Source organism: Phoxinus phoxinus, assembly GCF_949152265.1.
Source record: "Phoxinus phoxinus genome assembly, chromosome: 5".
NCBI classification, from domain to species: domain Eukaryota; kingdom Metazoa; phylum Chordata; class Actinopteri; order Cypriniformes; family Leuciscidae; genus Phoxinus; species Phoxinus phoxinus.
This window is the reverse complement of record NC_136880.1, coordinates 39,139,163-39,160,768: the sequence shown is the minus strand read 5'-3', so window position 1 is coordinate 39,160,768 and position 21,606 is coordinate 39,139,163. Positions and strand designations below refer to the sequence as shown.

Here is a 21,606-nt window from a genome sequence, read left to right as displayed (position 1 = left end):
TGATAATGCCAAATGTCTTATGCTACCAGTAAAAAGTGGCCTACATTATTTTAAACATATCTAGTCAGTGACAGTGCAAGCATATTCGACTAAAAAAATTCTGTATTTTCAGCTTCAGAATCATGATTATTTTTATTCTGGTGTTTCCTGTGCATTTGGTTATCAGCACCAAGTCCAAGCCTATTCATTTACACCCACAATGTAATATCCAATTTAGCATTTTAAACAACAGTACATTTTCGGTTAACCTTTTATCATGTCTTGGAGTAATAGTATCCATCTGATATGCATTGAATCGTGACATGAGGGTCTCGTTACACCCCTAAAAACACTGCACCTCAGCACATGTGTGTGCCACATGAGGACTTCAAATGATTTAAAATGAGATAAAAGTTTGTAAATATGCTAAAACAGCTGAAAAATAAAATGTAAGCTGACATTTCCATGCTCTCAACAACTATCATTGTCATTTATGAACCAGTCGTGGTCTTGGGAAACAAGGATATGTGAGGGAATTTGAAAAGTGTGCTTTCTAGACCTACAAAAATCATGCAAATGAGTAGAATCTTAAACAATCATGGAATTTTTTATAATAAATATAGAAAAAATTAGCTATGTCAATCTGTAAATATTTTATCCAGTAGAAAGTGTTATTTGTGTTAAAAATATTTCTGCACAAATTCCGTAATTACCAATAAAATTAATTAGTAATAAAAAGTGTAAACCCTGAATAACAATTAGTTATTGAAATCATTTTTTATATATCATTTTTGTATTGATTCACATAATTATAATAACTATTTAATAAAAATTATGTATTGCCACTCCCAGATTTTGTAAACAAAACAAAAAAAGTTTGAAAGTAAGAAGCTTTATCAGTCATTATAGCAAGATGTAGTAGAAATATCTTCAAGGGCTTTCCAATATTGTCTTGAGAACCACTGACCTAAGTTGTCTCCATACTTCTGCAAGTCACAATCTGTGTATTTCTGCTCCATCTGTTCAGACAAATCACTCATTATTTAAATAACAAAGCCCTAATTATTCATAGCAGGTGCCGGTCTCATCCTCAGACATGCAGACGCGCTACGTTAATGCAGCTATTGGACAAATTGGACTCTGCACACCTTAAAACACTCCTTACACCAAACTGCACATCTAACTGAACTCTACCATATAACACTGAGCTGATTGTGTTTTGATCTAAACGTAACATTCGGTCACTGTGTTGGTTGGTGTCTCCCCACCTGTGGCTCTCTAGAGATGCGACGCTGTAGAGGGAGAAAAACCTGAACAACCAACAGCAGGAGACTTAACTGTCACTGGTTTATGGTAACCATGAAACAGAGCTACTGGAGATATTTTAGTCACCCTCGAGGGTCGTTTCCTCTATTACCGGTCAGGTGAAAAGGGGATAGGGAAGTGGCATATTGAAAAAGGAATCCTTTAAAACTTGGTGATTTTAAATACATTATTTTCTTTATACCCATTTTCATATATTGTTATGATGATGTCTTCCCCTTTGCATATACACTAACAGTTCAGGGTCAGTAAGTTTTGTTTTTTTAAGGGGTCATGACATGGATTTTATATTATTTGAATATGTTCCTTAAAGGAGAACTCCGGTGCAAAATGAACCTTTGGTCTAATTACACATTGTTACCTAGTCAACCGTTATCTGAGATTTGTTTTCATGATTATCGACTGTAAATAGTTTTATCTCTAAAAACAGTTTAGCCTATAACGCTAGTATATGGGGCATTGAGTAATGACAAATAAAAATCGCTTGTTAATACCACTAACAAGGCTCAAAATAGCCCCACACTAACACGGTAGCATAATGAGGGTCCTTACCTTCAAACCGAAGCATTGAGAACTTTGACAGTGTCCAGACAGTTTAATAAGAAGACATTTTATACATACAGTCAACTTCACGTATACAAGCAGAATCCATCTTTGAAAAACAGACTCTATCAATCGATCTACGAACAGCCGATCCAAATGCGCTGAACTGTGTAGAATCTCATATGGTCCAGCGCATTTGGATCGGTGGTTCGTAGATCGATTGATAGAGTCTGTTTTTCAAAGATGGATTCTGCTTGTATACGTGAAGTGGACTGTATGTATAAAATATCTTCTTATTAAACTGTCTGGACACTTACACAGTTCTCAATGCTTCGGTTTGCATAGGGACCCTCATTATGCTACCGTGTTAGTGTGGGGCTATTTTGAGCCTTGTTAGTGGTATTAACAAGCGATTTTTATTTGTCATTACTCAATGCCCCATATACTAGCGTTATAGGCTAAACTGTTTTTAGAGATAAAACTATTTACATTCGATAATCATGAAAACAAATCTCAGATAACGGTTGACTAGGTAACAATGTGTAATTAGACCAAAGGTTCATTTTGCGCTGGAGTTCTCCTTTAAGGTTCACTTATAATGATAATAAAGTTGCTTGCACAATGTGAAAATAATAATTTAACCCTCATTCTGAGCCTCTGTCCGTTTTTTAAGGGGCGTCTCCTTTAAGGCTAGTCAGCAAATGGCCACTGTTATGATTGGCTAACGTCATTGCATAGGAAGCAGTATCAACGCCCGCTCGCGTGCAGAAAACATCCATATAAAACCAAAATTTACAGACAAAGCATTATGAAATCAGTTACTTATGGTTTATAATGCAGCTGCTGTCAGATAAAAAAATTATTTGCGTACTTTCCATTACACTGTGCCTCGTTTACAAAACAAAATGCTCCGAACAAACATATAATCCTCTGATGCGATCCAGAACGCCATTAAAATAAACCATCCACTTGTTCCTGACACTGGTAAAGTCTGCACAGAAATGAGCAAATAAGCCGTTTAAACCGGACGCGTCAAAGCAAACGTTCTTTCACTCGTCCTGTTGTCGACAGACTGGAGTTTGTCAGAAACTGAACGTACATCTGTAAACTGTATCCACTAGACAGCGTCAGTGAATGGGTTATTTTTGACGTGACGCTCACATCCAGTGAAGGCAAATGTCAGCCGTTAACGACTGAACACCAGAGGGAGGAGCCTATGATGCCATGATGTATAATTATTAATCAATGTCTTTCTCTGGAGGCAGGTATTTGCAAATGTATTCGCCTGGGTCACGTCACAAATCCCGCAATATCCAAACACGCCATTTTTGGAGCTAGATTAAATAAGTGCTTTGTTTATATCAAAGAGGACGTTTTAAGCTCTGAAACTTGCAGGAATGTTTTAATGGTGAAAAAAAAGATATCTTGTCTGTCAAAAGATGTATGTCATGACCCCTTTAAAACTTTCATTCAAACAAAGATGCATTAAATTGATCAAAAGTGACAGTAAAGACCGTAATAATGTTATAAGATTTCTATTTTAAATAAATGCTTTAAACTTTTACAATTTTAATAAACATCCTGAAAAAAATGATCAGTTTCCACATAAATATTTCCACAAATAATAGTTCAACATATAATAATCATGTGGCTGAGGAAAATTTGGCTTTGCCATCACAGGAATAAATTACATTTTAAAATATATCAAAATACAAAACAGTTATTTTAAATTGTAATAATATTTCACAATATGTTTTACTGTATTTTGGATCAAATATATCATTTTGATCAAATCAATTAAATTATTTCCAACCCCAAACCTTTGCATTGTTTCTAATAAATATATGAAATAAAAATGTATCTGGCATTTTCAATAGCAGACAGCAAGTATAAAAATAAACCTTGAATGTTTATGTCCATTTTAGATTTGTGCAAAAATCCGTCTCTGAAAAACCCTTGTGCTTTATAAAGCATCAGGAGCCAGTGTTATTCTAACATCAAAGAGTTCAGACATAAAAAACACGGATCTGCACCCTTCAAAAGAATTCATTGATCATCCCATTATGGAGCGTTTTTCTCATCTGTCCCACAGAAGTGCCTGAACTCTCTAATGTGCAGATAAATGGATGCTATCACCCGTGTTTTGACCCAAAATGAGCAGACACCTGTTTCCCACCCGTCTCATAAAGGCATGTGCTGAAATTCCACAATTACCTATAATAGAGGCAGATAAAAACAGTGGCTCGCAAAAGAGTACTTCAGCTACACTTACACATACATGTCATTAAAAATAAAATATCACAACATAACTATTAAAGGTACAATATGTAAGAATTTTGTAATAAAATATCCAAAAATCAGTAAGTGTGATATATTTCCTGCAGTTGTGTACTTACAATATCCCAAAAATTCCCAAATATTTTTTATTTCAGAGAAATTACAATTTTAAATAATTAGCCGTCCCGGAAAACCTGTTCACTTATCGCCTGTCACTGACGTAATATCCGCGTTATCCCTGGTTTCCGCTCAAGTACTGCCATAGTAACCATGGCGACAGACGTGGACAACTGCGTAGTGCGTAACGTTAAGCTGCACGTTGTTGTTGTTTCGTTCAAACATTTTGGACCATGGCAAGCAGACTTTGGGAAAAAGGAGAACTAAAATGAGGATCAATATCAGCCTGGCGTTTTGGAGATGCCGAGATCTCCACGTCCGTGACAAACTTCAACTTGACAGCGACGCCACACTTGCATGTACTTTATTAGACGGGTGAGCAAATGTACATAAAACTAATCAATGTTATAGCTCAACATGATGAAATGTTAGAATATGATCTGTATGTTATTCTAATGTTGATTTAGCTTACTGCTAGTCTCATATAGCCAACAAACTAACACAGAATAACATTATAACTTTCAACACACTCAAATGCAGTTTAGTGTGATAGTGTAGACCAAGTGAAACAGCGCTGCGTTACCTCACAAGTTTAATTGACCTGTGTGAGTATTAATTCAGCACTTGCGGGTAGTTCGGTGCACACTGAAGAAGGCACGCGCCGAAACGCGTTTGTGCAAATAAAAATATATTTATGCATAGTGCGGCCTCTCTCCTGCTTTCAATATTCCAATTATTCAGGCCAGCACTCTTAAAGTTTATTTTAATCACTGAGTGAAGCCCGCTCCTATTCCCATTTACTCGGGAAGTATTTAGTCATGATGAATGTCAACAAATTTTCATAGGATTAGATTACCCCGTTTGGTCTGACCAAAACATCCATTTCATAAACGGCCAAAGTTGTTCCTCTTTTCTAAGTTGCTTTGTTAGTATGCTAAATACATAAATGTAAATGTCAAAAAGACCTTGTGTCTGAAATTGTCAGAGTATATGTACTGCACTTGAAGAACTTTTCGTCTGTTAATAAAGTACATTCTGCAAGTATGCACTTGTGTAGTATGAAAACAATCAATACATATGTTGAACTTGTCAGGTGCCTTATTGTGTCAGCCACGTTACTATTTAGACATGCTAATTATATAACATGATCGTCTAAAATCACATGGCTGTGATTTTAAAATAAAAATGGCTGGATAAAATAAAATGGCTGGATTCCACATTGTCATGGTCTGATCACATTTACAAAGTTGTTGCTAAAAAGCTAGAGCTGTTGCAGTAGTGCGTAAATGTGCACAGTTTTTACATTCACAGCTGTTTAGTCGTGTTGTTTGTACATTGGTTTTGGGTCATTTGGATTACTGTTCTGTTGTATGGTTTGTTGCATCAAGCAGTCATTTAAAAAAAATTACAAGTGGCTCAAAACAAGGCTGCAAGACTTGGTTGTTCTTCGAGAACGAGTGTTGTAGAGATGCATGAACATCTTGCTTGGCTGATGGTCAAGAATAGACTATCTGTTAATATGTTAGTATACTTTCATCGAATTATTAACACTCGGACTCCTACATTTTTTTATGATAATATATTTTACTATTCAGATATGCATTCACATTACACAAGAGGGTTGAATAGTCGACAGATTTATTTACCCCTACCTAAATCTGACTCTATGAAGAGGACCGTGTTTTATAGGTCAATTGTGTTTTGGAACAATCTTCCAGCTGGGGTTCGTGAAATCAAGGGAAAAATTGGTTTTAAAAAAAGATTGTATTTGTCTTTAACATCATAATATCGTCTGGATTGGTTGAACGAGGTTGTATCATGTGCGATGTTGTTTTCGTTATTTTATTATAATTTTATTCAGTGTTTTTTGTGTTTTTCTTGTTCTTTTATGTGTATTTATATATGATATATTTGGGTGTAATTGTGATTGTAATTGGTGGGTTTTGTATGTATTGTTTGGACCCCAGGAAGACTAGCCGTCGTCTCGGCGTCAGCTAATAGGGATCCTTTTAAATAAACAAATAAACATACTGTATAGTAGGTAGTAGGAGGCATTTGAAACGCTGAGCCCTCACAATCTTCCTCAGAGTCCACACTTTCGTGACGTAAAACCACTTTGACTATTGGGTCGAAGTCTGCTGTGGGCTCTGCAAAAGTGTGCATCGCGGGTGCATATCTGCTTAGGGTGCTCCGATTGGTCGTTATTGGCAGATAATAGCTTTATGTAGTTTGGTCAGTGGTCTCTCTCTATAAAAGCCAATAAGAAGAGTCGATCAGATCGACTCCTGAGACTCCCTGAGCCTCATGGGATAGTAAAGTGTACATCAGATGCACACTTCAGAATCTCGCCAGAAATAGTAGATCATTTGGTTACTTTACATCAACTATGAGTATGAACACTATAAATTTGGACATACTCCTCAGCTCAAATACTGATTTTTGCCCACTGTATTGTATTGATGTAGGCATATTTGGACGCAGGGAGTGACTTTTATTATGTTGTTTTTTTAGCAGAGTAAGGGTTTTTAACATTAATATTTTTAGACAAATTTTTCAATTCTTCCATTTTTTTATATATATATAATTTTTTGGGAATTTCAACCTTTACAAGCCTATACCAATCTCCGAAAAAATTACACCAGCTCCTTACTATTTTTTACTTTAAGCCCCACAAAAATATACAAATTGATATAAATCCAGAAATGTAAAACATTTTCAGTGTATGTAATTTTGAAATGGTCTGTATTCTGGATATTCTAAAGAGCATCACTGCTTTTCTTTTTCTTCTTTTTTAAAAAAAAAATTTATTTAAACGATTTTTAGTTACACCACCTAACCATAAACTTAAAAAAAAAATCAGAAATTAAAAACATGATAAATAAAGTAGAACACTTGTAATTTTGAACTGTATTCTGAATAACTTAATGGAAAACAAAAAAATGTCCTGAAAGGAAGCCAGTTTATTTTGGTTTGATAATTGATATTTAATGTTTAGGCTAATGAACTTTAGCAATTGTTAGAGCTACAACTCCAAATACTAGCCTACTTTTGAGGCTATTGTGAAAAACAAAACAAAAACAATTGAAATGCAGCAATTTTAGCTTCATCCTATATGCCTTAATCCACTTCCGTCCCTAGGCCGTCCTTAATAAGAATATGAAACATGACAGAAACTTAAACTCACCTGTAGCAGGTGCAGGGAACTGTGGCGTGTTTGCTCTGGATGTGCAGTTGGTTTTCTGCACCAGCGGTTCTTTGCTAGTCTGTTTGACGACCACACCAGACCCGGTCCGCGGCTTCCCGTCCGGCTCTTTCTGCGGCTCCGAACCCACTTTGACCAACGTGTTGCGCGACTTGGTGAAAACTGAGGTCACTGAGCCCATCTCTGCCGAACAACCTGCTGACTGAACGTCTGCTTGGGAAAGACAGTTACACACTCCATGACTTTGATTCAGGCACTGTCATTGCTGTCTCGTCCTCATAGAACTATGGTACAAAGCAAACGGTGTCTTCTGAGCGTGGATAATGAACCACCTTCTTGTATTCGGTTCAGTCTATTTGCGAGTCATTTTGTCAAACGGAGGCGATGGAACCAGCGGAAATCTCCTGTGCGCTTTCCCGAGAGAATGCGCGCGGTCGTCACACGAATAAAGTTAGTTTGGCAAACACGAGTCTCTGGGGTCACGAGCGTTGAAAACAAGCATCTTTAATTAGTCTGTCAAGTGTATTATACATTAATGAAATCCGACACTGTCGAGCTACGAATATGCAATTACATTCACCATTTAAGTGATATTAAGAAATAATATAAAGGGGAAATTGACATTAGTAGCCTAAGCAATGCTATTTCTAATTAGCTCAATTAGTAAATTTGTTCTCCCCGTGCGTTTACTTTAATTCAGTATGTTTACTAAAAAGTACCTATTTTCTGATCAACATAATCCAGTAAAAATGGTTCAAATTGAAATATAAACAATTATGTCATAATTTTTTGTCAGCAAAAATATTATTATATTACTCACCCCTGATGCAAAAAAAAATGGGTGTAGGTTTAGTCCAAGCTGGTCATTTACTGGTCAGTTAGCTGGTTTACCAACATTTTCCAAACCAAGAGCAATTTTTTTGCAACTTGCATTAAAAATAAACATTTAAAGGCAGGGTAGGTGATTAGTTCCAGAAACATTTCACATCCTGTCTCTTCATATCCTGATAGCAATCACTAGCTAAGTGGTTTAAATAGGCTGTTTCATATGTGGAAGGCCATAAAATGTTCGTCCAATTGTTGCATTCGGATTTTCATTCCTCCAGCTCACGCAGACATCACACGTCATCAGCGTGTTTCATCCTCAGTCACCAAGCACTGCAACCACAAATAAATGTCACCTTTTACAGTTCCACCTAGACCAAAACAATGAGCTTATGCTGCGTTCACACCATAACTACTGTCATTGAAAGAGATGGAGACCTGTGACTATACTCAGAGCGGTTTGTGACTCGAATTTATGCGTTTCAATGGCAACGCTATCAACGCTGAAGTGAATCTGCAGCAGTCAGGTGATGGTCAGAGCTCTTTACGTTGTTAAAGGTGAACTATGCAGGTTTTTTACCTTAACTGAACAGCTTTTTTCGGGTTGAATGGTGGTCGTCTCGCACCCCCCTATCGTCTGTGAGCGGAAAAACCACCCTTGCAACTTTGGGCTGGCGGGCCGCTGGCCGCAGCGTCAGGAAGTATCGCGTGATATCAAGTCTTGCGATGTAACGAATTACTTTACGGCAAAAAAATCTGCTAAAATTCTGTCATTATTGCACTCCCTCACGCTGTTCGAACCTGAATGTAGAAGTCATTGTAAAGAATTTCCCGTCTGCTTTGATGTAGTTGATCTACTAGCCTCTGGTATCTGAGAGTCACCAACGAGTTTTTCGACAGTGTTGTCAAATATCTATTCCGAAGCTGTAGGGGGAGCTCTATAGAGAAACCTGCGAGCAAAAAGCGAGAATACAGAGAAGAAATTCCCGAAACTGCATGTTCATTATAGAGTAGTGTTAGCTAATCGTACTGCTAATCGGCAGTTAGCATCACAATGGTTACCTCTACAAAACCCAATAGGATTTTTCCATAGGTTTTTCGGATTATCACAAAAAAAACAAGCTCTGTAATCAACACAAGTTTATGATACTACACGTCAAGATCATTTTTACAGATGAACACAACTGTTATGAATTTTGAAGCCTAAATGCAGTTGCCAGAAGTAAAGAGCTAAAAGGTAGGCTATAAAAGAACTACACCACGGTAGTTTAATCCCACAAATTAAACTTCACCATCACTAAGCTTTAGACAACTCTTTCAGTTTTTATCTAAAAACATTTTCCCAGAAAGTTTGAGTTAGAATAGTTTATAGGAGCACAATTATAAAAGCGAACTGACTGAGCTTACCTTGTTCGTCCTTGTAACGAAGTTTGTTGTTATGGGAAGAAGGAGGCGGGAAAAGGCGACCGTTCAACAGACTTTACACTCGTTTTTGTATTTGTTTTTGTATTTTTGTCTTAAAGATGGCAGCCCCTCACGGTCGCCTGCCACCACACATAATAAAACAAAACATCAAATAAAATAGTCCAGGCCAGGTCCTCTCTCATCCTTCACTGCCGTCGCTCCTCCTTTTATGCTTCCACTCCTCCGTAAGAGATAGGAGACCGGTGCATCATGCAGGTGTCGCTCATTATCAATCACGACACCGGCCTCGCACCATTCTCTCACGGTCCTCGTCCTGCTTGCCACAGTCCTGATGACGTTTAATGTCCCTGGCAGCCTCTGTAGTCCCATTTAGCTGCTTGTTAGCAACCGCTTTTTCAAGACACATTATAGCTTTAAAAAAATCACGAGTGGTGTAATATTGATGTTTTTTATGTCGTAGAATAAAACGTGAAATTGTCCTGAGCTTGTGTTTACCACAACCATTTAACCAAAACCCCATTGAAAAAACCCATTGACTTTGGGGCGATGAAACCGAAAGTGCAAAAATGCTAACTCGGTTACGCGTTTTTGGCCCTATAAAGTGATGTCATACCTGCTCCACTCTATTGTGTTTCACGCAGCGGCAGACCGATTGGCGTATGACATCAAAGTACCGCAAGAGTGATTCTAGAACATACAGAACTGTCGGCTCTCTAATCACTCTCGTGGTACTTTGATGGCATGCACCGATTGGTCCAAGCAGCAAGTAGAACACACCCATTGTAATGTTATGTGCTTTCAGACATGAGGTAGTTTAACGCCGTCTCTCGTGATGCCTTTGTTTGCTCCCTACTGACGCTCTGAGGGTGGGATCTTATACTTTCAAAACTAGCTTGCTATTGCTTGCTTCTCTGAAAATTGCCTACCCTACCTTTAAGGTATGAGTAAGTGTAAAATGTAGAATTTTCTATGTTAACCATAGATCCTTATTTATTCATAAATCGAATTCATAAATTCCATCGCACAAAGAAATCGCATGGCTTTGGAAAAATAGGCTAGGGCACGAGTTGTATGGACTACATTTATGATATTTGTCTTGTTCCTTAGAGCTTGACAGCCTAATCTGTCCTTTAATTTAAAAAAATGTTGTCCTTTTTTTGTGTGTTCCATGGAAGAAAGAAAATAATTTTGTAAATGATTTTGCTTTCTAGGTGAGCTATTCCTTTAAAAACAATTTGTTCAGATATGACACCACACATGGGAGCGAACAGAAACTTGAACACTCATGTCCAGGGAGTACAAGTCTCCATTACTGGAACAAACAGACAGGAACACACATCCTATCCCACATGAACCACTAATACAGAACATGGATGCTCATTGGTGAGAGAAACACCCTGTTTTGAAAATGTATATCAAAATATCTGAGACTTGAGAATGCAACTTTGACTTGTATTTTCTGTTTTTACAAATGTCCACACGGTGGCAGTGACGGGCTTCAAATCAAGGACCAGTTCAGGAACAATCAAGACTTTATTTTCAAAATTTTAATTTCCATGGAAGAAAATTAAACAAAGAATGAGGCTCTGAATACAAACTCTTCTTTTGATTATTTTTATTGAAGCATTTTCCTTAGGCAACATTATGTTGAAGATAAAAACAGGTTTAGACAATGAAACGATTCACAGTACGCTAAAGGTCATGTGTTCTCACTCTGAGCAGAACTACAGGTCCTCTACAGGCTCAAATACTCGAAAGGTATATTTTTGGCATTTAAAAAGGCACTTTGAAGCAGGTTATTGTGGGTTGTTCACATTAGATGAAGTTAGTTGGGATACAGAAAATGTGCTGGATTTTTTACATCAAGAAAAGATGTTATGGTAGTCATGGAATATCAGGTTTTTCTACACCAAGGTTCAGTGTTGTAATCGGATTACTTTTCTAAAGGATTGAGTAAAGTAACGGACTACTTTATAAATGTACACATCATATATGAGTTACTTTTTTTTTCTTTGTAAAGCAATGCATGTTACTTTCCAGTGTACTACTTCTGTATTAAAATTCTCTCTCTTCTCCATATTGCATTCACATTCGCACTCATGCGTGCACGGGGACAGACAAAACATACTTTCAACTTTCAATAAAAACAGTTGCATACAGTAATATAACCCATAATGTAAATGGATCTTTTGAATGTCATCAGGAAATGTTCTATGTGGTCAGAATATAATAATAATAATATTTAAAAAATATATATTAAAAGAAAATGAGCTATATAAAAGTAATGCAATGCATGAAGTTAGTTGGGATACAGAAAATGTGCTGCAGTGTGTGGATGATAATGGCAAGAGTTTCTCTCCATCACTCCAGGTCATCGTGGTTCTGAGTGGACTCATTGATCACCTTAATAGGAGAGAAGAGCAGAAGTGCCCATGAGAGAGAGAACTGAAATCACTAACTTGAAATTAGATTAAACTGATTTCAGGTTTATTTAAAGTACAGAAATGTAATATTGTAAATTAGAGAGATTATTGGAGATTAATGTGAATTACAAAACATAAATAAAATAATGAATGACGCAAAAACAATTCAAAAACATCATCCTGTAATATGCTTAATTTACTGAATGATAAAAAATAAAAATATTTAACATTTAAATAAATAGAAGCATATTTTAGGACAATTAACATTTATTTATTTATATTGTTTGTTTGATTTAATTATTTAATTATTTGTGATCAAGACATGTTTTTGTGAGATACACCAAATCATTTTGCTGATTTTTACACTTTCAATAAAGTGCTTTAAAACGTTTTACTTCTTTATAAGCATAAGGGGCTTACGTTTTGTTTTTCCGATTCCACTGTGCTACTTTTCCGTTATTACTCTATGTAAACATGCACTAGATTGACGTGTGTGACCGTTGCGCTCGCATCTTGTATAAAAATGCAATGCTAAGTTAAGCACATACCTGGCCATCTCTGGTCTCAATGGTCTTAATGAGAACTTTCTTAGTACCGGTAAATGTATTTTCAGCAACAGGCTTGGACTCGAGCATCATATCTGTGAAAATGCAATTTTAATGCAATTTTCAATTAAACTGCACAAGGACATGTTTTCATTGTGTTATTTATTGGTGACTTGATGTCTTACCTCTCAGACTGAAGGAGGAGAAGTTTGGAAGAGGGGGAGCAATTCTACATCCAAGATAATAAAATGTTGAATTAACTTATAAAACATTATAACGTGTTGTTTCAAACCATATTCATAAAACAATAGGATCTCTGTAAAGAAGTCATGCAGTAATGCACTAAAAGAGGTGGGAAGCGTTCACCTGCTCTCCTCCCCTTCTAGAAGTTTCCTGTAGGTGGCGATCTCAATGTCCAGGGCCATCTTGACATTGAGCAAATCCTGATACACATGCAGGTGTCTTCCCATCTCGTCCTTCATGCAACGTAAGTCCTCCTCCAGCCGAGCGATGTTATTCTGGGAACTAGATGACTCCATTCCAAAGTTCTCCTCCATCTCCGTCATCTGACGCTCCAGAGATTCATTCTGCATTTTTTACATCAAGAAAATATGTTATGGTAGTCATGGAATATCAGGTTTTTCTACACCAGGGTTCAGTGTTGTAATCGGATTACTTTTTTAAAGGATTGAGTAAAGTAACGGATTACTTTATAAATGTACACAATATTTGAGTTACTTTTTTTTTTTTAAGCAATGCATGTTACTTTCCAGTGTACTTATTAAAATTCTCTCTCTTCTCCATATTGCATTCACATTCGCACTCATGCGTGCACGGGAACAGACAAAACATACTTTCAACTTTCAATAAAAACGGTTGCATACAGTAATATAACCCATAATGTAAAGGGATCTTTTGAATGTCATACATTGCTCTAGGGGTCAGGAAATATTCTAGGTGGTCAGAATATATAACAATGTTATTATTATTTTTTAATTAAATAAAATGAGCTATACTGTTGAATGCATAACTGTGTTAAACACTTGCAAAATTAACTTCCCAGTAAAAAAACAAAAAAAAACACCTGCAAGGCCTGGAAGAAAGCTAGCCTCAGCCAGGTGAGAAAAAGTAATGCAATGCATTACTTTTCATAAAAAGTAAGTAAGTAAATTAATTACTTTTTTTAGAGAGTAACGCAATATACTTTTAAAAGTAACTTTCCCATGTGGGTAACTTGGGTAATTTAACACTGCCAGGGTTTCCCAAACAGCGGTTTGTGAGGGAACTGCAGGGGATTTGTGTGTTCATGAAAGCTTAGGCCTAAATCGAATGTAACATCAAAATAAACAAATGGCTCTACACAATTATTCAAAATTAAACGGAAAGAGCAATACATCATCAAATTGCGATTATCAAATCAAGCGCTGCGATTTAGTTAAAGAAGTATATAGCCTGTTGCACTGCTGTCACATTTTGTCTGAGTTTGTGTTTTGTTTGAGTTGTGTTCTGAGTTGGTTTCCTGTGTTAGCAATAGTTTCCATGGTTACTCGTTGTTTGATTAATGCACTGCACCCGTTTTTCATTTCATTGTTTAGTTTGCGTTAATATATATTGAGCCTGTTTTCTGTTAGTCTTTGTTCCGTTTTTAGGAAATTTTGCTGGTTGTTCTGTTTTTTTATATTTGAGAATAATGAGCATAATTTCCCCTGCTGCAACCACGCCGTGACAGCTGCATGTTTTCCAGACTGAAGGATTATAATACATACAGCTTTATAAAACCATGTTTTCAGAGCAGTTTGGTTCAAATTAATTACTGCTTCCCACTAACTCCATCTCTGCAAGTGCTGTGAGTTTAACATGCATTTGGGAACACAATATGCACTAGGTTCGCTTTGTTTATATTCGCATGTGCGTAATTTAACATTTTTGTGTACAGGAGTTTACAGCATTTCACAAATATAATGGCAAAATAACAGCAAGAAGGTTTGACATATTAAAATCTCAAAGATTTGAACTTTTGAAAGTGAAGAATTTAAGAGCATAATATTTTAACTTTTAGTGTTAATTGTTTTTTGTAACTTGGTGACTCCATGCATTCTCAGTATTTCTACGAGGCTCTACAGCAGACATTGGTGTAAACTGTCTATTTCTACAGTCAGTTTTTTTCTTTAAAGTTGAATACTGTCATGGCAAAGCATCAGTTTGAAGGGAAAAGTTAAAACTGTCACTCATGGATATAGCTAGCTGAATAATAAAACAGCTGAGTGAATAATACAACCATAAAACGACAGCATTTGAAGAAAACTCAGGCCCCTGAGGATTGTTGTTACAGATATGTCTAAATATGTAAACTACTCACTGTTCCCTTGAGGGCGTCCACCTCGCAGGTGAGCGCCTGCACGTGACGGCGGTATTCACTGGCCTCCTGCTTGGCCAATCGCAGAGCTTCATTATTCCTGTTAGCCGCTTCTGTCAGGTCAGCAAACTGACAGTGAGTGAAGACACGTGTTAGTAAAGGTAAAGGTAGGCAGAGTTTGGAAACCGAAGTAAAACTTAAATGCGAATATAAAAGGAAGAATCAATAAAAAAATATTTTAGTAAATGAGGACTTTTTTTTTTTTATTCCTTATAAGCAAAACTGACAGTTACGACTCGCAGAAAAAAATGTGAACCAAGATAAAGAAGAGGCTAAGATGTTGATGATAAATGGAGGAAATCCCCGTTAATGGTGTTCAGGCTCATGTTAAATACCTTGGATTTGTACCAGCCCTCTGACTCCTGGATGTTTTTGGTTGCCAGGTTCTCATACTGCAGTCTGACGTCTCTCAGAGCAGCTGTCAGATCAGGTTTACCCATGTCCATATCCACCTGCACCTGCTGGCCCTGGATCTGTGCCTGCAGCTCAACCAGCTCCTACAGAGAGAGAGAGAGAGACTCCAGACTGTAGTGCATTCTGAAAAGCATCTGTCATGCCTTCTTTTCTTGTGTTGTGATCATATAAACAGACAAATTTTGACATTTTGAGTAACTTTTGCTTGTGCAAAAACTTGTCGCCATGATGCTAGGGTGTTGTGCACGGTTGCCAGGGTGTTGCTATGCAGTTGAAACAGTACACATACTGTAGATGTTTTTTGTCATTTGGTACTTCTCATTCAAACAGTCATTTTATTATTTGTATAAATAATGCAAATGGGTTTATATTTGTATGACGACAAGTGATGCCTTGGAATTAATAGATTAAAACAACATTTTAGTACACAAAGGTCTCTAAGACAAAACATGCTATCCTTAGATTTGAATGTGACTTCATGTAAATCCCTGGACTTTTAGAAACATTAATTATAATATAATTACATATAATATAGGCACGTTTACTTTAATGTGCTTTACATAAAGATAAAAAATGTTAAATCATAAAATAATGATCAATTCCTAACTACCTGATCACTAAGTTTATAATATAATATAATATTTATTAATTGTGTTATAATCATTTTATTTCATTAATTCAATATATACATAATATAGTTTAATGATTGCAAATTACATACAGAAATTTGTGAAAATTAAATGAACACCTATTTTACACAATATTTATTAAAAGTTCATAAACACTTATTAAAATCAGATTAGATTAGATTCTAAGGCACCATTTACAGTACTGCAATTAAGTTGGAGCTCATATAGAATACTCTGATTATGCTAATACGGTAATTTTACAATCACTGTAAAATATGTGTAAAATATTGGTTGATTATTCAGTCTATCACTACTTGAGAGTGTGGTAAGAAGAAGATGCACTGATCTGTCATTTAATGGCTTTTACTGTGAGTTAAGCAGACGTTTGCCTTAGTCTCCGGAAATAACCGACAGTGTATCTCACCTCATCATGGAGCTTTTTCAGGAAAGCGAGTTCGTCCTGGAGAGACTCCACCTTCCTCTCCAGATCCACTTGAGCAAGAGCAGCGTTATCCACGTCCTGCATGACATTAACAACATGACACTGCTGTATTGAGCACAGATGCACAGCAAGCACACAGTGAAGAGGTCTTTGTGTTGTAATGAGTATCTGGGCCAGGCACAATGCCCTGCAGTCTGTGTGGCACCATTTAGATGTCTGCTGACGGGACTACCCGTAAACAGGGCTTTAACACTCACACTGTTTTTATGCTGGACACGTGCTCACACACACACACACACACACACACAAACAAAAAAACACAAACGCACACAACACACACACAAACACACACACACTTATCCAGGAATTCCTGCCCTTGGCAGCCAGTTCAGACACACAGTTTGCTTTGTCAGGGTCTGCTGGAAGAGCAATCGGCAGAGATGGGATTTTCCCAGCGCTAATGCCAGAGACAAAGACATTCAGCTCTGAGCCTGACATGCCACACAGAGCCATTCCTCAAACACAGACACACACCAGAATCTCTATCACAGTTCCCAAACTAAACCCACACTTTTCTGTTTCTGTGATTAAATGGAGAAAATGAGTTGCAAGCAGCAATAGTACATTAGTTTGGTCATACCACCCCTTGTAATGATTTTAGGGAATTTAGCTAAAAGATTACGAGTATAGATTCACAATTCTTCACTACTTTACAGTATCTATAGGACTAAAGTCCCTGAATGCATGTTTGAGCTGTTTTAACTGAAAGAAACTTGCACCGACAAATCTTAAAATATCATTGTTTTGTCTCAAGATGCACACCAGTCATGTTTTTTTTGTAAGACATCTATAAAAGCTACTTGAATGCCAACTAATGCCATTTCCTGTCTTAATAAGCCCTGTCTGTGAAACCAGGCTATCAAGTTTGTTTTCATACACATTGTTCCTTGAGACTCTTACGCTCACCAAGGCTGCATTAATTTGATCAAAATACAGTAAAAACACTGATATTTTGAAATATAATTCCAAAACAACTGATTTCCGTTTTAATGTTTTCAAATGTGATGCAAAGCTGATGTGTCGCATGATCCTTTATTCTAATCATTCTAATATGCTGATTTGATACTCAAGAAATTTTTCTTATTATTACCAATGTTGAAAAAAAGTTGTGCTGCTTCATATTTTTGTGGAGATTGTGTGGAATGATATAGGCCTACTTTGTCAGGATTCTTTGATGACTAGTTCAAAAGAACAGCATTTATTTGAAATCGAAATCAGTAAATGCCTTTGTCACTTTTGATCACTTTAATGCATCCTTGCAGAATAAATGTATTAATTTCTTTAAAAAATAAATAAATACAAATCTTAATGACCCCAAACTTACAAATCTTAATGACCCCAAACTTTTGAATGGTCTGTGAGCTCAGTCATCCAGATGCAGAAATTACACAATTTTATCAATTAATCTCATTCTGTTGCTTCGTTTTTTACATCTTCATAATGAAAACTAGTCTTGCTACACTTGCTAAACTCCGGTAACAGCATTGGTGATAACATCTTCAGCTCTATGCATCAGCAAAGGCCTCATGAAATCATTTCTTGCATAATTTCTTTCCTTTTTTTTTACTGATCTATCTAACAGAATTGCAGAATCTTGTAATTCTTATCGAAAAAATACTGCAGAAACTTTTAAAGTTAGACATTGAGATTTTGTGGATTTGGATAGTATGAATAGTATGTAAGCCTTATTGTTATATAAGCTATTGTGCTCAAAAACAATTACAGAATTCGCATTTAGAAGATAAGCATTCAAAACTTATAGTTTCTTCTCACTTTTTCCAATATGGATCAATGATTTTGATCACATCTTTCTGCACTTCAGCTTCTCATCAGATTTTCTGTCCAATCAAATGCTCTAGAATCTGAAGCTCCGCCCTCTACATTAGAAATAGACGCTAAAGCTATGGCTGAAATCGGTCACTTGTTCACACATTTACTGTTTTCTACATGGTGAATGGCACATAGTGCACTATATAGGGGATATAGAACGATTCAGACAGTGCAAGTATGCTTTTCATTGGGGCGAATGAAGCCTGGTTTCACGTTAGTGTCACGCGAACCGCCACAGTAAGACACGATAGCACAGATCAGATCATATGAGTCGGCATATGCCAGAAAATGTATCGGATCTTTTGAATTCTGCACAGAATGCTAAAGTGATATGGAGATTAGGAGGAGAAACGGTTAGAGATTAGGAGAAAACTGTGGCTTTACCAAGCTCAACAGCTCTGGCCGAGCTGTGGTATAAACAAAACGCTATTGGCTATTTTAAAAAAGGGGAGGAGCTGTTCGATATGTCAGGATATTGTGAGGGTTCTCATCTGCCTCTTGCCTTGGTTCAATGTTTCCTTGTTTGTTTTGAGCACATGGCTCTGGCTCTGTTTGTGTCGGCCACCTCTGTTACTACGCCCCCTTGTTTAAGCCCTATTAAGTCTTCATTGTTCGGAGTGTGCTCACCTGTTCCTTATGTTCTCTGCTCCCTATTTGTTGTGTTCTCTTTCCCTCGTGTTTTGCCAGTTCGTTGTAATTGAGTGTGTTGTGCTAACTGTGTTAATTATTGCCTCATTTGCTTTCATGCCCATTGTTCCAGTTGTGGACCTCGTCGTATGTTGTTCCTGTCTACATTTCCTGTTGTGTGGGTCAAGTCAAGTTGGTCTTTGTGCTTCGTTCCTTGCCTTCTGTTGGATTGTGTTCACCTTTTCTCCCACCATCTCTTGTTATGCCTGCTGTGTGTATCAATAAACTGTTTGAAACTCATTCTGCGTTTGATGAACTACGTCAACACATTGAATAATGCTGCGCTTTTCATGGCACTTCAGTGGGCCTTTGAACACTGCTTTGAAATCATATAAATAGTAATAATTATATGTTTCTCAAAACATTTAGTTTTAAACACATTCGTGTTTTACCTGTCTAAAACTTCTCATGCTGTTCTCTGCATCTTCTCGCTGAAGAATCTCATCCTGCAATCTGTAAATTACATCAATAAGAAAATAAAAGTTATGCTCACTGGTTGATTTATTGAATTATTATACAACTCTCAGGAATATGTGTTTCTTATTGGTCAATCACAGCATTTAGCTTCTCAATAATGACTCTGAATGTTCTCTGGCTCAAAAAACACCGCTCACTTGAGGTGATTTTCATTGCATTAGACCACAAAATAATATAATAAAAAGTGATATCCAAACTAATTATGCTAGATGCTTTGACAACCGCAAAGTTTCCAAATAGGTTTTTGTCTTCATTCTGCACAGGGTACAACAAGGCTAAAGACCCCTCGAGGTAAAAAGTACAATTGATTTTATATTTTCCAAAACAGCAAACACTATCCTGATACATAAGGCTACTCACTGTGTGCAATTACAAAAAAGATTGAATAATTTTAATTAATTTAATGTTAATTTGTTGCAAAGGATTGCATACATACTAAAAAAAATTTAAAAGGAGATGTAGCTCAAACTCTTTTACATATGACAAATGTAATTTTGTTATTTGTAATGAGAATTTTGCTACCCAATCTTGCTCTCTATCAATGATAGTTTGCATATAATCAGGGTAAAAGTCTTTAGCCGAGAAGATATGGTTAATAAAGTGAGATTAAATATAAAGTATATTTGTGTAATTAATTTAACATTTAACTATTGCAGTCTTGCGCAATATTCTGAGTTTTTGCACTTCACTATTTTATTCATTTTGAGGAATACTGAATCTGTTTTTGTGCAAGTGAGATCAATAAACACAATGCTCACATTTAGTTTAGAACTAGCCTAGGCCTCTGCACTTACTCCTGAACATGGGGACAAGCGAGGTGTCAGTCAATAAATGAGAAACTTGTGCTAATTATTTGAAAAAGTAACTCGTTTGTAAAACTTTGTAAAAGTTAACTTGTAACACCTTATCCCCAACCCTGCTGAAAATCCCAGTGGTACCTAGGTATTTTGGTATTCTGTATGACAATGCCATTCACACATTACCGTGCCCACACATGTTGTGAATATTTGTCATACTTCTCTCTGAGACGCTCTATGTCTTCTGCCAGGTTGTCTCGCGTGACTTCCACGCGTGTTTTCTCCGTGATGAGCTGGTCCACCTGTCGCCTCAGGTCACGCATCTCCTCCTCATACAGATCCGCGATGCTGGACGATCTCTGACCCCTCAACTGCTCCAGCTCCGCGCTCAGGATCTTGTTCTGCTGCTCCAGGAAACGCACCTTCTCGATGTAACTGGCGAAGCGGTCGTTCAGTGACTGCATCTGCGCCTTTTCACTGAGCCGATTCGCCTTGAATTCCGTGTTTAAGGCGTCCGAGAGACTAAAGTCCACAGTCTCGGAGATCAGTCGTGGCATTCCCACGCTACTTCGGACTCTGGAGCTCTTCGACGCGTAAATGACCGGAGCCGAGGAGACGCCGAAGGACACCCGCGAGCGCACGGAACTGGAGGTCTGACGGCTGGGGAACGCGCTGCTCCGGCTCACATCTCCAAACCGCTTTCTGTAGGAGGAGGTAGACATCGTGAACTTTAATATCTGTGGTAGTTCAGAAAACCGTTTCTCTCTTCAGGAACTGTCCCAAACGGGGAGCGACAGTGTGAGAGGAAGCATTATTTATAGCCAACTCATTATGTAAATCACACAACGTGCCGGAGGATTTGAGTGACACAATCAGAACCCTATTGAGTTCCTTCGAGAGTTATTTTAGGCTATACTCTTCTCCACCCACTGAGGAAATAAACTAATAGAAATTAAGGCCACAACACTGTGGCATTTTATAGATTTGAAACTTCACCTTTTTCCCCCACCAAAACTGTATGCATGTAGGCTATGTATTTTTATTTTCATTATTTAATTATTTAAATATTTTTTTTATTTGTATTATTTATTATTCTATTGTTATTGATTGAATAATACTTTATAATTATTTTCTTTATTATACAATTTTATTTTTGTTTATTCATTTATTTAGTTTACCATGTAATTGGATTTAG

At 36.9% G+C, this 21,606-nt stretch overlaps 2 protein-coding genes across 4 annotated transcripts in view; both read right to left on the bottom strand.

The window, feature by feature from the left end:
- pde1cb (phosphodiesterase 1C, calmodulin-dependent b) overlaps nucleotides 1-9,871 on the bottom strand; it is a 141,658-nt gene extending 131,787 nt beyond the window's left edge. Inside the window, exons 1-2 of one of the 2 annotated variants that reach the window (XM_079612780.1) lie at nucleotides 9,674-9,871; nucleotides 7,424-7,651 (exon numbers count right to left, since the gene is read on the bottom strand). In XM_079612780.1, coding sequence (XP_079468906.1) covers nucleotides 7,424-7,622 — 199 coding nt within the window. In that variant the 5' untranslated portion in view covers nucleotides 7,623-7,651; nucleotides 9,674-9,871. Of the gene's footprint in view, nucleotides 1-7,423; nucleotides 7,925-9,673 lie in introns of those variants that run through there. The other variant, XM_079612779.1, reaches the window with a different exon arrangement.
- A 1,440-nt stretch (nucleotides 9,872-11,311) lies between these two features.
- On the bottom strand, nucleotides 11,312-21,210 carry viml (vimentin like). 2 transcript variants are annotated; one of them, XM_079612804.1, is made up of 9 exons: nucleotides 20,631-21,210; nucleotides 19,530-19,590; nucleotides 16,543-16,638; nucleotides 15,411-15,572; nucleotides 15,019-15,144; nucleotides 13,026-13,246; nucleotides 12,845-12,888; nucleotides 12,663-12,754; nucleotides 11,312-12,094 (listed from the first exon to the last, which is right to left on the bottom strand). In XM_079612804.1, the coding sequence occupies exons 1-9, from the start codon at nucleotides 21,131-21,133 to the stop codon at nucleotides 12,053-12,055; spliced, it is 1,347 nt and encodes a 448-aa protein (XP_079468930.1). In that variant the 5' UTR covers nucleotides 21,134-21,210; the 3' UTR covers nucleotides 11,312-12,052. The 2 variants fall into 2 exon arrangements, with proteins under 2 accessions (XP_079468930.1, XP_079468931.1); XM_079612805.1 differs by having other exon boundaries at nucleotides 11,954-12,094; nucleotides 12,710-12,754.
- Between the last annotated feature and the right edge of the window lie 396 nt (nucleotides 21,211-21,606).

Coding starts and splice junctions, on each gene's coding strand:
- viml (XM_079612804.1), bottom strand. CDS start 21,133: ATGTCTACCTCCTCCTACAGAAAGCGGTTTGGAGATGTGAGCCGGAGC. Junction 15,573..16,542: donor TGAAAAAGCTCCATGATGAG/GTGAGATACACT, acceptor CTCTCTCTGTAG/GAGCTGGTTGAGCTGCAGGC. Junction 13,247..15,018: donor TGGACGCCCTCAAGGGAACA/GTGAGTAGTTTA, acceptor TAAAAAATGCAG/AATGAATCTCTGGAGCGTCA.